This window comes from Scatophagus argus, chromosome 19, assembly GCF_020382885.2.
Source record: "Scatophagus argus isolate fScaArg1 chromosome 19, fScaArg1.pri, whole genome shotgun sequence".
NCBI classification, from domain to species: domain Eukaryota; kingdom Metazoa; phylum Chordata; class Actinopteri; family Scatophagidae; genus Scatophagus; species Scatophagus argus.
The window spans coordinates 756,078-773,052 of record NC_058511.1 but is presented as its reverse complement, the minus strand read 5'-3'; the positions used below and the strand labels follow the sequence as shown (position 1 = coordinate 773,052).

At 46.5% G+C, this 16,975-nt stretch overlaps 1 protein-coding gene across 7 annotated transcripts in view; it reads right to left on the bottom strand.

The window, feature by feature from the left end:
- adgrg6 (adhesion G protein-coupled receptor G6) overlaps positions 1-16,975 on the bottom strand; it is a 59,162-nt gene that overhangs the window by 21,324 nt on the left and 20,863 nt on the right. For 4 of the 7 annotated variants that reach the window (XM_046373559.1, XM_046373562.1, XM_046373561.1 and 1 more), the window contains 7 exons: positions 16,125-16,172; positions 11,962-12,027; positions 10,377-10,433; positions 9,353-9,463; positions 8,774-8,866; positions 6,651-6,728; positions 5,613-5,696 (listed from right to left, as the gene is read on the bottom strand). In XM_046373559.1, coding sequence (XP_046229515.1) covers positions 5,613-5,696; positions 6,651-6,728; positions 8,774-8,866; positions 9,353-9,463; positions 10,377-10,433; positions 11,962-12,027; positions 16,125-16,172 — 537 coding nt within the window. The remainder of the gene's footprint in view (positions 1-5,612; positions 5,697-6,650; positions 6,729-8,773; positions 8,867-9,352; positions 9,464-10,376; positions 10,434-11,961; positions 12,028-16,124; positions 16,173-16,975) is intronic. The other 3 variants (XM_046373560.1, XM_046373563.1, XM_046373564.1) reach the window with 3 other exon arrangements.

Genomic DNA, 16,975 nt, shown 5'->3' with positions numbered 1-16,975 from the left:
GAACAGTGGTGAGCTCCAACACTGACGCTGGGAGGGCCTGTTCCCCCCCAAAGTGTTGGGCGGGGCTGAGGTGAATCTAGCTTGTCCTCCTTTGATTGGAGCTAAGGGATGTCCGTATACTTTTGGCTATGTAGTTTACATTGCAATGTGAAAGCACACAAATTTTCTGAAGACTTTGTGTGTCACTTGTTTTAAAGACACAGACTTTAAGACTGAATACAAGCTACCATGATGATTTTTGTTCCAGTGCAGATGATTGTTTAGTCTCTACATCTACAGTTTGTTGTTACTGCATGACATACTGTTCCCCGATGACACTCCACACAGACACGTAAAATGAAAGCGCTGTTTACATTGGCATGGCAATGTGGGTCTGGCTGTTGAACGCACAGGTGGGGGTCCATGGGTGGGCACGCTCGCTGCTTTGAGCGGAGCTGCTGGGGACGAGTCCTTTGTGCTCATGAAATGAGGGGAACTGACGACCACAGATGACCCAGGAGAATGTTGGGCATCTGTCACATCACTGTCACCTTCGTTCACAAATATTACTGAGCTCTGATTCCCTCTGTGACTCAACACGCTCGCACTCGAATTCAAACTGGGTTTGGAAACAGTTGCTGATGTGCCTGCATTCACACTGAGATCCAATGCTGTCAGGACCCCCTGAGGTGCTTCCATAGTTCCATTTTCCATCAGAGTTGTAGCATTTCTCGCCTTTGTGGTGCTTGTCCTTTCAATGAGCACTGAAAGAGAGTCTCTGAGAGCTGAAACAGGAGTTGCATTTGACACGGAGATGTATTTTAAGCCTGCCGGGCTGGCAGTTTGGTTGTCATTCACAGGAGGTGGGAGCTCCTCAAACACAGAAATGAAATCTTGACCCGGAGCATCAATAGAGGAGCCGGTGGGGGATCTGGAGGCTGGCGTGGAAGAAGGGAGATTAAGGCCAGAAGTGTGCAGGGGGTTTGGCATAACCGGAGCACCAGTGGGTTGTTGTGTCACTGCAAAGCTGGACTGATGTCTTGGTTCAGAAGTGGGGCAGGGGGAGCTAGTCTGCATTTCAACAGGAAATGACTGAGTGTTCAGGGCAGCCTCTGGATTCAGACTTTCATTAGGCCGATGGCCCGTTGGAGCATTTAACATCCCACCCACAGCTACACTGTCGTTTGTGCTCACTGCTGAAGAAGGTTGTCCTGCAGCAGAGGCATGTTCATCAGCAATGTGTATTTTCGGAACAACGTCTGCAGGGTCAAACAAAGCGGGAAGCTGTAACAATTTCCCAGATACAGTGAGATTATTTGAGGCTTCAGGCGATGAGGCTGGACCGCTAACAACGCGAGAAACATCTGTTTGTGAGCTGTTTGCAAGCTGTTGCAAAACCTCATCCTTTTCATACCTTCCAGCAGACACGACTGGATTTGAGAGGCCAGGATTCAGTTTGTCATCAGGGAGTGTGGAAGCTTGGTCACGAGGAAGCGACGGGCTAACTCTGACGAACTGTTGGTCCGACTGGTTAACACGGTAGGCAGTGGACCTTTGCAAGGACTGTAAATGGCCGTCCAGGGTTGTTGCGGTCGGGTGGAATCCATCGATCGGCCAACTGGATGACAAGGAGTCAATTTCTGCCTCATCCATTTTGGCAGACTCTGCTGGCAATGCCGTGCGCCCGGGGGGGAGAGGAGAGAGAGGGGGGGTGATGAAAGGTGAGAGGGGAAGGCAGGAGAGAGTTATGTCAGGACAGGTTGCAGAGGGAAAATGAGGTGTCTGGGGTGCTGAAAGTGAAGCTGAATGAGTGAATGAATGTGCTGGCGTCTGACTGAAGTTTAGCTTCTCACGTGCATCCAAAAACTTACTCCGATCTGCCTGAGCGCCAGAGTGTGTGTGCATCTGTGTGTGTGCTGAACTGTGTGTGTGGATCAGGCGGCCGACGTGTTCAGTGTTGGCTGGGGCCAGGCCTGACTGGTACTTATAATGCAGCCCTGAAGCGTGCTGGGGGCTGGCAGTGCCAAGCTGTGCATTCAGGCTGCTGTGGAGCGCCAGCGTCTGGGTCGTTGCCCTGACAGATGGATTCGACACAGGGGAGGTGCTGTGATTGAATGCATCCTCATGGCCTGTGAATGCCTGGGAGCCCCTGGAGTTAGTGTGAGCACCAGCAGCAGTGTTTGTGTTCACCTGGTTGTCGAGGTGTACGTGGGAGAGAGTTTGCTGCAGCCTCCGTGGATCTCCGTTAAAGGTCAGGCTTAAAATTTTTCTGCCTGGTGACCCAGATGATGAAGCCTGAGCCAAAAGAACAGAGTTCTTAACTACAGGATTAGGAGAGATTGAAGAGGAAGACAGTGCCGTTTCCTCTCCCACCCTCTGTTCTGTCATCCACACATCGTGCGTGGCTGTAGATACGGGAGAGAGAGAGAGTGACGGGTGGTGAAGGTGGTGGGAAAGGGGACTCAAAGCTGAAAGGAAGGGGTCTGAAGTCAAATAAGAAACTGTAGATAAAAAATGAGAGTGCAAATGTTGCATTCTATCAATGGACTCATCTGGAGGAGTATAAATGTCACTCAAATCTCTCTGACCAGAATGAAGCAGAAACTGGCTGACTGACAGACTAGCGGCGTGAGAAGGCCACAAAACCTCTGACGTACCCAACTCAGGGTTCGGTAAGTCCAGGGCTGTTTGGAGGGGTAAATCTGGTGCGATTACCACAGTGCTGGATGCCAAATCCTCCACAGATGACCCTGAGAGACTTGGTTCAATTTGACTAAACGAGGAGTCTAATAAAACCCCACCTGAATGGTTAAACTGCCCTGACTGAGAATTGTGGAACTGATTACTCTTGTTGCGGGGCAATCGACTCCTGAGAGGGTCTGCTAAACTGTCAGCAGAGAGCAGGAGTTGTTCAGGGAGCAGCGCACTATCAACAACTGGCATCTGAGATGCAGCTGGAGCTTTAGAAAAGGGAGGAAGTGTCAATAAGGATGACCTGTCAGCTCTCGTCACCACAAAGTCCCTTTGAAGGTTTGAGGGTGACACCACAGAGGGCTGAAAGCTCCCACCAACGCCACCCGACTCTGCAACGTGAGCAGATTCAGCAACACTATCTGCCTCTGAAAGCCTTTCGGTCCGATGCAAAGAAGAGGCTTGGAATAGGCAGAGCTGCTGGGGATCGGCAGAGGGTGGAGGAGGGGTGGAGGTGGACCAGAGGGGAGGAGTGAGGGCATCAGAGGAGTATGAAGCAGACAGAGTGAGCGTATGAGAGGGGGTGAAGGGAGGGGAAGCTGACAGAGAGGGAAGAGAATGCGATAGGGGCAGAAGAGGCAGGAGGGTGGATGAGGCGTAGCGATGGATGTCAAAAGGGAACGAAAAAATATTAGAAGAGGAAGTTTGGAGAAAAGTGTGGGAATCAGAGGAGAAAGGAGACACGTCTGTGTATAACTTTATAATCTGTCCACTTCTAGCTACAGTGAGGTCAACGTCTGTTTCATACACACTGGCAGATATGGAGGATATCAGGGCCATTTCGTCCTTCTGTGGCAGTAAAGCAGAAAAGATGTGCCTGGGGAAAGCAGAGGAGCTTAGCTGTAACAGGGGCAAAGAAGATGATGGCTGTGTGAGCAGAGATGATAGGAAAGTTGATGTTCCCAGTTGCTGAGTGACAGCTTGTCTGTTGGAAATATTCTCTTTATTTTGTCCACTTGAACTAGTCTGAGCTGCTGTCAAAGTCTGAGAAACAGTCAGCACAGGAATCTCAGAGCTGCTGATGAGTCTAGCAGTTTCTAGCATCCATGGATCGTGTGAGTGGGTTAGAGAAAGTTCAGTGCCTGCTGCTAAGCCACTCCTTAGGTTTGCTGCTGCTTGAGTGAGCACCTCATTACCTTCCTCAGAGTCAGTTCGGGGTTGTGTGACAGGAGGAAAAGCACCATGCAGGTCTGATCTGTTCTGGTGTTTGCCATCAGAGCCGATAAAGGCTGGAGGGACTGGAGCAGGTTCTTCCAAAGCAGCATCAAACTCATACAAGCTAAGCTCAGTCAAATCGTACACAAATGGCTCAGACCCTGACGAGTACTCATCGGCCAGCCGCTCCAGAGGATTCGTCAAGTTACCCACGGCAGCCGATTTGTTTTCTTGGACACTCAAGCTCAGCAGCAACTGTGGGGCCACAGGTTTGTTTTTCCTGTTGCTCAGTGCAGATGACAAAAATGACAAAAGCAATGATGATGATGATGATGATGATGACTGGGGTGCTTCCTCCACTACTGAGGAAGATTCCACCGCGTCTAATACCTCGGCACTGTGATGCCGCAGTGACAGCACCTGAGATGAGACCGGAAGACTTGATTCAGGAGGGAGTTTTGAGTCTTGAGCTGCCACAGAGGTCTCCTTGTTGGTGACTGGTTGGTGTAAGAAGTCCGGTCGTGACGTAGGATGAGCTGATACTCGCAAGCTGGCAGTTGTGTGCATCACATTTCCCAACATGCGTGTTGTGCTTTTCAACCAAGGCGCATGTGTTGACCTGGCTGGGTGCTTCAGTCCACCGTTTTGTGCAGTGGGTTTCGTGATATGAACCACTGGCCTGGGTGGTGCTATGGTGGAAGTTGGACGTCGTCCTCCAGTTGGCCTCTTCCTCCCCTGCCAGATCAGTGGGGTGGAGATGTACCCCAGGGAGGTCTTTGTGCTGCGACGGCCTGGCAGCCTGGGCAGGGAGGCTGGAGCTCTTGGGTGAGAGGTTTTGGGTGGAGCTGGGGGACCTGGGGCTGGAGCTAACGGTCTGGGCTCAGATGCTGGATTTGGGAGACTAGGGGGTGGGGTTGGAGGACTAAAATGACTGGATACAAGGGACCTACGAAGAGAGGCTCTTCCCAGGTGGCTGGAAATGAAAACAGGCCAAGTCTGTCTGATTGTTGTGGCTGGAGAAGCTTGAGGTTTGTGTGCATGATAGATAATAAGAGATTCAGCAGCAGTAAATCCAAAAGCATGACCGAGTCTTCTGTTGTGAGGCCTGGACTGGCAAACCACAGGTTCAGGCTGCTGGAGGGGAACTACAGCTCCAGGAAAGGAGGAGTCCTTTGCTGTCATCAGGGCAAGGCACATCAAACCAAATGCCATCATGGTGAAAAAGCAGGTTATAAATAATAAATAAAATCAGTAAATATTTTTCAGGCAGTAGTATACAGAATGGTGATATTGTGAACCTCTTTACATCGAATGAGCAAATAATCCTGAATGTGAGATTAAGAAAACTGTACCTTTCTCATGTGACCAATTTTTTTCATTTTCAAAGAAAATAAACAAATAGAGGGATAAAAACTGAACAAAAATCAAAACATGACTAATGGAAAACAAGCTAAGGTGATAAAGGATTGTGTAAATGTTTGTACACAGCGTTTGTAGAGGATTCATTCATCGTTAGTACCACACCAGAGGAAGAACCTACAACAGTGCTGATCACTGTGAAACCAAGAAGTTGGTAGAAACCTGAACTTCACTTCTAGATGCCACTAAATCCTACACACTGAAAGACGATGGCAATCCAATGAGGAAGCAAGAAGGAAGTGGACAAAAATAACTGGACTGGAATGAGAGTGTAAAACCTAAATTGTCAAACTAGCTCAAACTCTTACCGCGAGAGGAAGTGCTGGTTGCAGCTGTGTTAGTGGTTGGTTGGTTAGTAGATACTAACAGCAGTGGAGGAGTCAGTCCGGGAGCTGTTTGTGGAGACAGTACGACATGAGGAAAGAGACAGGAGGAAACCAAGACATGTTGAGGAGGAGTAAAACAGGATGCTAGCATTGTTAAAGAGTCAGAGGGGAGCAAAAAGCTCTAACGGTGTTATTAAAATATCTAACAAGCTTTTAATCGCTATAGAAGAGAAAGACATGAACATGTCAGAAGTGATAGCTGTTAGAAGCACTGCATGCTATTGTGTTTCTTCTGGCATCAGAATAGACCACCTAAGTTTGCACAGAAGCTCTGGTGTATTCTTAGTAACAGTCAGCTGATTAGTTGATGCAGCTGCTGGGCATCATTTTCTAGATATTTATTTCTTACAAATAAATACATCACTATATTAATAATAATGAAAAATATAGTCACAGCCCAGTTCCAAGTTTTTATTAACTTGGTCTGATTATGCACCTGATTGCTGATGCTGGTGACACACCCAATTATACATTAGGCTATACTTAACCCGTCATGTATAAAAGTTGTTTCAAACTGGTTTAATATTTTATGAGAATAAGTAATAATACTTTTAAAGCGAGTAAAATGTCGAATATCATTACTGCATATTCATATTCATGCCATAAAAGGTCCAGCTGTATCTGTAATCATTTCATCAGTTTGAAATATAAAATACAATGAATTTAATTTCCCTTCATTTTAAATTACCTCAGTTTTACTATTCAGATTTACTGCTGTTTGGCTTTGAAAGCCTGTTATGTACAGGTAAATTATTTACGCAGCTTGTTTGGAAACAACGTTGTGCAATCAGTAGCGCTTAATAAACCAGATCCTCTCGACATTAACTGGTACAGGGTCAAAGTCAATCTGATTTTGTACCTGAGGGCACTTAAACCACCCACATTAAAAATGTGTACACAGCAGTTTGTATGTGAGACTTGTCAGATTTGTCTCTGGCATCACACCAGTGTTGCTCTTACCATGTGTTGTCGGGTTAGTAGCTGGGTGGTTAGTGGTAGCAGATGAAACAGCTGATGTGCTGCTGGTTGTCTGTTGAGCTACAGGGAAGTAAACAATCACACATCATCAGTACACTGTGGGGACATCAACCCGGACACACAGTCACACTGTGAGGACATCAACCACACTGTGGGGACATCAACCCGGACACACAGCCACACTGTGGGGACATCAGCCACGCTGTGGGGACATCAACCCGGACACACAGGCACACTGTGGGGACATCAACCCGGACACACAGCCACACTGTGGGGACATCAACCCGGACACACAGTCACACTGTGGGGACATCAACCTGGACACACAGCCACACTGTGGGGACATCAACCCGGACACACAGTCACACTGTGGGGACATCAACCCGGACACACAGTCACACTGTGGGGACATCAACCACACTGTGGGGACATCAACCCGGACACACAGTCACACTGTGGGGACATCAACCTGGACACACACTCACACTGTGGGGACATCAACCCGGACACACAGTCACACTGTGAGGACATCAGCCACACTGTGGGGACATCAACCCGGACACACAGCCACACTGTGAGGACATCAACCACACTGTGGGGACATCAACCCGGACACACAGTCACACTGTGGGGACATCAACCCGGACACACAGTCACACTGTGGGGACATCAACCCGGACACACAGCCACACTGTGGGGACATCAGTCACACTGTGGGGACATCAACCCGGACACACAGTCACACTGTGAGGACATCAACCACACTGTGGGGACATCAACCCGGACACACAGTCACACTGTGAGGACATCAGCCACACTGTGGGGACATCAACCCGGACACACAGCCACACTGTGGGGACATCAACCCGGACACACAGTCACACTGTGGGGACATCAACCCGGACACACAGTCACACTGTGGGGACATCAGCCACACTGTGGGGACATCAACCTGGACACACAGTCACACTGTGGGGACATCAGCCACACTGTGGGGACATCAACCCGGACACACAGCCACGCTGTTGTCTCATCCCAAGAGAAAAATCTGGTTTTCCTAATGTTTATATCTGAGAGTTAAGATATGGTAAAAGCAAAGCAAAGCTGGTAAGGTCTTTGAGTTAGACAAGTAGTGGCCATTGTTTAGGTCAGGGTAAGTTTCCGGGAAATTAACCCTCTTTTAATTTGACTCAAATTAAAACGGAGACTCAGCGAGACCGCGTCTTGCAGCTACGCCATCTTAAATCGGTCACGTCACAAGGACGCGCCGGCGCATCTGTTGACTCCAGGGGGTTAAAGCAAATCAACTCAGTATCCTCATGTGTGCCTGTGTGATACCAGAGACATTGCTATGTTTGAGGAGAAATGATGGTAAATTGCTTATTAGAGATGATCAGACATTTTAGATATAATATGAAAATAAGATAATATGAAATAATCACACACCAATGAAGAAGTGGAATAAACCAGCTCATAATAAAGTTCTAAATTAATCTCTTTGCAGATTTCTAAACAGCTACTGACAAAAGCGTAGTCATATCCATGCTGCCATTGATGAGGGAGCTTTGAGTGATTGTGACTGAAGAGTGAAACTCGTTATGCATTACTGAAATCCTGCCTGACAAGCACTTCCTACTCCTTCCTATTCAGTCCAAAGTAGTTACATTCTTTAAAAGCCTTTCCTCTTCACTCACAAGGATCTTTATTTATGACATAGATTAAAAAAAAATCAGTGAATTCAAACGGCTGTTGTATCTGTCTTCAGATGGGTATTATGTGTTTTAAACAGGCCTGTCTGATGCTGCTTAACAATGTGCTAGAACTGCCCGAAACATTTCTACTGGAGAAAGGTGCTTCAGCATCTGAAACAATGCTAATTCAAAAACACAGAAACCTAAAAAATACAACATAAAAACTGTGCATATCTTGTCAACACAACAGAGCTTCTCCTGGCCTCTAGGGGGAGCACCAACTGGAGCAGCTTCATGTTCAACCAGTAACCTTGAACATTACACTCATTTTGGGATACAGCAATACAGAGAAAAACTTTCTAGATTTAAGAACATTCGCTAGTGATAATAAATAAATAAGCTTAGCTACCTTACCATGTGCTGTACTGCTGGCTGAGGCAGCGTTAGTGGAAGGAGATGCAGGGGTAGCAGCGCTGGTGATGATGGCGATGGTAGTGGCAGGCATGACTGATTAGCACAATAAGTCGGCATGTCAATAACACAAAAAACAACTGCACTGCGTTAATGGGAAAAGCTCCTTGTCTGTTTCTAAAAAGTCTTTCTTGATGCTGAGAAACAGTAATGGTGTCCTTTTAACATTTGGTACACAAACTGGGTTTCCCAAAAAGCATCTTGGTGTGAAATGTTATACCATTATAATTATTATTATGTTATCAATATATGTCACTGTTATAACGTCACACTGGGATTAGTGTGCTAGAGAAATATGGCAGAATTGAACCCAAGTGTCCTGACACTGAGGAACATGTTCTCCAAATTGCCAAAAATCAACAAACTACTTTTGGGTTTACTGTGTTTATAAAGTTTTTGACCCTGAATACAACAAAATTCTGGAGGAAACATCCAATAATTACCTTTTCTGCTCTAATTTGTTTGGAAAGTGTAGAGATGCTCATGGCAAACAACCAAGCAGCAAAGCAGATGAAGCCTTACCAGAAATGGAAGAGCTGGTTGTGCTGGTAGTGGTGGTGGTGCTGATGGTTGGGGTTAGTGGCATGCTAGTGGTGGGGGTGGTGGATGGAGATGGAGTGATGGAAGGGAGAACTAGAGATGACAAATCAAAGGATACCGCAGAGCGACCACACATGGAAAACAAAATGGTTTTAATGTGGCCAAGGGGGAACATTAAAGGAACGCCCAACGCTCCATATCCCCAACAAGCTTTCCCCACTTTCTGTTTAATCATACTCGTGCTGATGTTTGCCTCAGGTCCTACTTCAGCCAAGCTACATATTCAAAATTTCACTGTGAACTTGGTTGGCCTTGCTTAGAACAAAAAACATCCATATTAGCCTAGTCAAAGAACAAGAGATTTTCATGAATTCTTGAAAACATTCATTCACCACTACAATTTTCAGATAAAATGACAGGGAGGTTAATTAGGTAATGAAAATAATTGATGAATTTTATTTCTTACTGCACTGGCAGATGAAACTGTTTTTATCTCCTTCTGAGTGAAAACACTAATCGGAACAGAATTAGCTGAGTTTTCAAAGTGAACAAATGAATAATAGAGAGTTTTCAGAGCTACATGAAAAGTCAAATAGCTTTGAGCGTGGGTCATTGAGAGGTCGAACACGGCACAACTCCAGGGAGCTGTGATTTTATGAAGGACATCTCTTCAAAAAAATCCATTAGGGATGATTGTCTTAGGCAATAACCTGTAAATGACTTCTCTGAGAAGAAGTATTTCTTTTGGACCTTAGATGAGCCCCCAAATAAATCTTACATTTACAGGAGATGAGGTGAAAGAGAAGGGGACTAACAAAGAGCCCTTTACGGATGTAGCTGCTTGACAAAGATCAAGAGAAAAACAATCAAATATTATCAGCAGCTGAACAACATTAATTAGACGGAAGAGGAATAAGAGGATGATCGAGAAGCAGAGGGATGTTGCTGGGGTGAAAAGGGAACACAAAGAAGTGGTGAAGGAGGTGAAATCTGGAGGATTGCTTACCGTTGGTGTTGGCATTAGTAGCATGGATGGAGTTAGTGGAGTCAGTGGATGAAGTGGCTGGCAGTAGTAACGAGGGGATGGGGTGAGAGAAAGAGAGAAAGATTCAGAGGATGATGAGTGGTGGTGAAGCCGCATGATCATCTTGAGTGCAGGAACTTTAAAAGCAAGAGATGGGGTATGCAGTAAATGCACAGCTGCAGGTTGCATTTGGTTTGTCCGCTAATGTTCACTTGAATTGGCCCTACCACCTGCACCAATCGATTGTTGAGGATGGATTCAGGGGTCACCATGGCGACTGATTACTGATGATACTGTCACAGTAATGAACCACAAACAGCCTGTTCCAGTAGAAGCCGGCAGAAGAATAAAAATGTCACTAATACTCTTTGTCCTCAAATTTCCCATCTCCCTTCCTCTTCAAACTAAAACCTTGAACTTTTTGACTTGTTCAGAGTAGTTTGAAAGTGTTTGGGAATGTGTGGAGAGAAGAATATGTTCAGGGCTTTGGGGATGTGTAAGTTCTGTGAACCAAACCAAAGTTTGGTTGAGGTTAGAGAGTTTCTCTAACAAGATGTCCAGAATCCATTTTGGGGGTTAAGCAGCTTTATGGAGGTTCAGGGAGCCTGAGGGGCTTTGAGAGAGCAGAGGCTGACAGCAAAAACCATCATCCTGTGAAGCTGAATGTGACGAGACGCTGCGAAGGTCGAGAGTTTGATTCCCACCGGGTTCACTTGCATCAACTATTCATGTGGTCGTGGAGGAAAACCCCAGTTATGTTCACCCTTCTGTAGGTTAGGGATGCCATTCTTTGTGTACTTCTGTGAATAATTTAAGAAAAGCATACTGCCGAGGTTCATCCACGCGCTCACGGTGCATAAAGGTGCAGTGGATAACGGCTGTTTAGAGTCAGTATAACTAAGACATTCATGAAAGGAGGCTTGGAAGTGAAATGAGCTTATTTCTTAAACATTGTATGCATGCAGGTGTATTGAAAAAGACTTGCAGTATATTTGAAATAATCCTTGATGAGCAAGTGATTCAAGCTCAATCCCCAACCTGCCAAATCTTGCAAGGAAGTATACCTGGCTGCAGTTCTGACAGCAGATGGATGAAGAATAAATGTGTTAAAGCAAAACTTCTTGTCAGTTTGGCAAAAACAAAAAAGAAAATCCGTAAAATATTTCCATTTGGTGTTTAAAAACCATGATTGGCTGTTAGAGACGGTTCTACCACCTCATTTTTCCCAATTGGAATTGATTTGCTTGATTTGATTGAAAAGAAAAGATGCATTTGCCTGATTATCTGTCATTCCAGATGACTTCCTACTAAATTAGGATGTACACACAACAAACAAGAAGTAACAGACAGAAAGTTAAGGTGCTTTTCTCCTTGTTCCAGATCAAATAAACCAACAACAGGTGTGACGTGACCATAAACCATCTGAGTCACATGTCACTGCTGTTTCAACGCCAAAATAATGGATGTGACCTGCGGCTCCAAACGTCAGCTTTGTCAGCCTTCCTGTGGTTTTAATGACCAGATGTGAGGACAGTGTTCACCATGCGGATGTATTTGTTTTGCCTACCTGGGCAGCCCAGTCCAGGGGAGTCACAGCTGGTGGTGAGGGAGGTGTTGCTGGGAGGGGACACACCTTGGGGGAGGGGAGGGGAAATTAAAACAAAAAGGTTAATCAAGTTAAATGGTCTAAATAAGGGACAGGTTAGCAAGAAAAGTCTTGTGTGCAGTTAGTGATTTTAAGGGTATTTTGTTTTAATTCTGATCACACATTGGCTGTCTGTAAATGATTAGGAGTCTGAAACTGACACTGGGTATCGACAGTACACACTCGGACAATCATGCATCCATACATGTACTCTTTAAACTGCACTGGACAAGAGGTTGGGAACAGCCTGGATAAAGCTGATAATCGATTCATCCAAACGTTCTCTGACACTTTGTGCTTTAACTGTTTCTCACACTAGGTTCTGATAGCACACATATTTCCAATCAGTCAGACTTTGTGGGTTGTGGTGGGACTCAGATTGGCTGCTTGCAGGGATCAAATTCCTAATGTTTTGTTTCAGGGACAGTCTGTCTAACCAACTGTGCGCTTACAGCAGCCAAAAATCAAGCGCTCCTCAAGTACTTCAGTCATCTGAAATGTAGTGGCGAACCCGGCTGCAGCCCACACATAACAGGGACAGGCAGGCAGGCGCACACACACACTCTCTCTCACACACACACTGTAACAGAGGGAACGTGTTCCAGAGAATGGCAGCAAATCATCGCAGCGATCGGCCGAGTGAAGAAGCAGGACTTCAAGAATCGTGGACGGCATGTGGCTCAGGCGAGGTGAGAAGGGCCGAGGATTGTGCCCCGTCACGGTTCTCCTCGTTCCACCTCCTCCCTTTCTCTTTCTCCCCTCATCTCTCCCCCCTTGATCTCCCTGTTCTGCTCGTGTTCTCTGAGCAGCGTGTTGTGATTAGGGAAAATGAATGCTGCATTGTGCTGCTCTGCTGGCCTCCTCCTCAGTCCTTTCACAGGAGAAAGTGTCAGCCAGGATGGAGGGAGATGACGAAAACTGGCAGGGACAATGAGCTGTAATCAGCCTAAGCACTCAGCAGGTAGCAGGCTGAAAATTACTGCCGTCACTAACTAAATGTGTGCATTATCTGCAAGAAGAGAAGCACACATTTGCCTGTTTTAACTTGCAGAAATTGCTAATCGTCCACACACATTAAGCCTGTTTGTAGCCCCACTGAATTTCACAGCAATCAGTAAGAGAATTAATGTTGTGTCAGAGCAGGAGCTCACAATGCAACTGACCCAAACAGAAAACAATGAAAAACATGTTTCCTCTTCAGTGTAAACAAAAACAGCTACTTTCCAGCTGGTGTGTTCCCCCCCGTTTGTCTTCATCAGGGTGACAGCAGCTGAACTGTAATGAATCTAATGACTCAGCAGCAGGAGGTGGACCGTATTTCACTGTCATTACTGGAAAAATGTGCTCACTTTTCACAGGGAGAGAAGCTGTAACAGTTGGCTCGAGTGTGGCGTTTGTGAATGTGGTCCGCAGCATAAACTAACGGCTGACACTTGGAATAACACTGTGGCATTTTAACCAACATCCAGTTTATGAAGCTTTTCCATTCGCTGTTCCTGACACACGGTGGCTGCTCGGGTTTCAGACGGAAAAACATCTCGTCTGATGCTGGCAAAGACACAGCAGCACGCTGTGTCCAGATGACCGCCTGTCCGAGGTCGGCCCAAAGCGTCAGGGGGAGGAGCATCAGCTGCTGTCTGAGTCCCTTTGGGTTTGAGTGGACTAAACCTTTAAGGAAACAACAAACTGAGGATTTTGCTGTTTTCTGTTACAGAAAACATTTACTAAACATCCAAGCGTTTCTGCATGTCGTACAGAGCAGAAAACCTGACATGAGCTGATCAAAAGAATGACGCTTGAGGTTCAGTTTGTACTTCCTGAAATGATCATTTCAGATTATTACAAGTTGGGCGGCAGAGTTTTACCCAGAAAGAAGTCTGACAGGTGAAGAAACCACCGCAACGATCCCAGTTCATCATCACAACAAACAGTTTGAGTAATCATTTCCAAACTGTGTGATGGTCTGACTGCTCGTGTTTCTTCACCCGTCAGGCGCCGCCTGATGAGGACTAAGTCGGCCATCTTTGCTTCTAGACCTGCTGGTCAAAGCGACCGTAGGAACCGAGTGACAAAAAAAACCCGGAAGTTTACTGACAAGCACCATCACAAAGTGTGTGTGTGTATGTGTGTGTTTTTCCCCTCTGGCGTCAACAAGAGATGACAGACAAGCTGACACACGAGCAAAGCATGTAAAGGTAAAACACGCAATTCATTGAACGAAGCAAGCACAGAACTGTCTGTAACACACACACACACACACACACACACACACACACACACACACACTCAGAGCTTGGCTGGCGCCTGGCGACAGTCTTTGCCTGCCTCCATCAGCAGCAGCCTCATTATCAGACCAAAGAGGAACATAAAAATGAGTTCAAATGTTCTGCAGCGCTTTGGAAGCCTCGTAAAACAGGAAAATAAAAAACCCAAGGTAAACAAACCAAGCGCACCTCTCCGTGCGGAGACAAGGAAGCGTGGAAGCTCCGACTGAAGGGTGGATGTCAGGACACGACACAAACAAATAAAAAGACGAGACCTGTTTGGCACTCTGTGCAGCTGAATGACCTTACAGCCCGTTTGGCAGGAGCAGCCATCAAAACCATCTCTATCAGTATCAAAGTGTTTCTTTAACGAAGGGAGTGGATCAGGTCTCAGAGTCCTGAGCTTTTTACCTGAACTTTTACTGGAGGGAATTTGGACTCAGAGGCAACTCAGGTAACACACACCTTTAACGTGTGTGTGTGTGCTCATCAATTCAGTTTAATCTTAAGGCTGCAAACTGTTCCAACAGCTTTGATTGTGTCCGTTTGGTATTTTTGTTCCCAGCTGAGTTGTTGTGGCCCACTGTGTTCCACTGATCAGGGTTTCAGCTTCCTGACCATTAAAATGCGTCTCCGGCCGCATACAGAAACACGGCTGCGTTTTATTAAACACAGTAAAGGAGGCAAACGTCAATAAGAGCAGCTATAAAACTTCCATTACTGAAGACTGGAAAATGTCAGCGTTTGTGGGCTCTGCGGCTGTAAAGGCGCCTGTCAAAACACGGCTGGCTTCAAACACGAGCTCACCTGTGTGCTCTAAATCTCCAGTGTAAAGACGCCAAGGGACAACACTTCACTGGACGGTCCTCAGAGCGTCTGTGTCCCGTCCCGTGGCATTTACGTGTTTGAATGTGGACTATCGGTTTCTGAGTGTTTTTCAACCCTCACTGAACCCCTGAACTGTGGCTGACATCAGATCATTTTTAATCTCTGAGCAGCAGACGTGTGTGAACCCAGAGTCAATCTGCCACCTTTTGTTTTCCAAACTCATCCTCTGCTTCTGCTTCCTGCTGCCGCCATTACACCGTTTCCCTTCAGGGATCAATGAGGTTCACCTCGTCTTGATGTATCAGTAATTCTGTGATCAGTGCAGCCGTGCAGGTGCAGAAAGACCAGCGGCGGCCACCGTTTCTGCCGTCTCTTCTTCTGCACACGCAGCGTCTACTGATCGTCCGTCCGTCCGTCCCTCCTCTGCGACTCTGGTTCTGAATTAAAACACATTAAAAGTTGGACAAATCGCTGTGTTTCAGGTCGCAAACGGCAGAGAGAGGACTTGCTGATGTGGTCAAGTGCCGACGTCAGCCTGTCCGCAGCAGCTCTGGGACCACGCTGTTGCATAACGAGGTCAAGGACAGCCTGAAGCACTTTGACAGGAACACTTCTCCTGACTGACAGCTTCTTGGTGGTGTTGTGATGAAACATCCACGTGTGACACGGTGACTGACAGCACGCGCAATAAGCCTCAACGAGCGGAGCCTCCGGAGCCGCCGATGCGCATCAGACCGTCCGAACCGCAGCCATCGGTGCTCCTCAGCCCACCAGCTCCAATATGGCCGCCAGGTCGCATCCACATTCAGCTGAACATCAGTGTTCATCGAGTGCAAAATGTTCATATGTCACATCAAATGTTCAATCACATTCAAACATTCGCAAACTGCAAAAACACCACAAAGTTCTTTAAAGAGATCACTGCACTTTATCATCCACGCATCACATCTGTTAGCACAAGCAAAGGACCAGCAGGGTGTTAGCAGCACTCACCACTAGTTGGCGCAGCAGTAGTTAAGTGAATGCAGTGAGGGTAGCAGACTGTGAAGAGAAGGACAGATTAGTGGACATCAGGCTGGTCAGGCACACGGATCACAGCCACGGCAGGACATTACAGGCAGCCAGGAATTAGACCGACCCCTGACAAGCACAAACCAGCGATTATTTTGACCTTTTTGGTCTCCGCTTAGATTGGCATGCATGTTTGCAATGTTTGGCTGAATGGTTTAAACCGTTATAATGAGTTAAAACATTTACATCTCAGTCTCACACACTTTAGTGTTGAATGAACAGTCAGCTGAGAGGAGACACTGGTTGGACAAAGCACATATGAAGACACATGAAGACGGGAAACTCCAGTGCTCAGTCCCCTGTTTGACCAAACCAGTTTAAAACTGGAGCCCCATCAGTGTTCCCTACGTCTACCCTGGACTGTGGCTGTGAACAAAGACAGCTTTACACTAAAATAAATGACTGTAATTAGCATTCTGAGTGTGTGTGTGTGTGTGTGCGTGTGTATCTGTGAGTGTGTGTGTGTGTGTGTGCGTGTGTATCTGTGAGTGTGTGTGTTCACAAACAAACAGGGTTTGAAAATTCAGTGCATCCTCACTGTATTTCTAGAAAACCACTGCAGGTCTCCAAGGCACACACACACACACACACACACACACACACACACACACACACACACACACACACACACACACACACTCACACACACACTCAGCTTGCTCTCTGCTGTGTGTAACACTGGCAGGAATTTTCACTGAAACCACTGTGGTTAACCTCCTGCGGGTACACACTCATTTACAGCATTATAAACAAGAGGTACAGCACTACCTCAC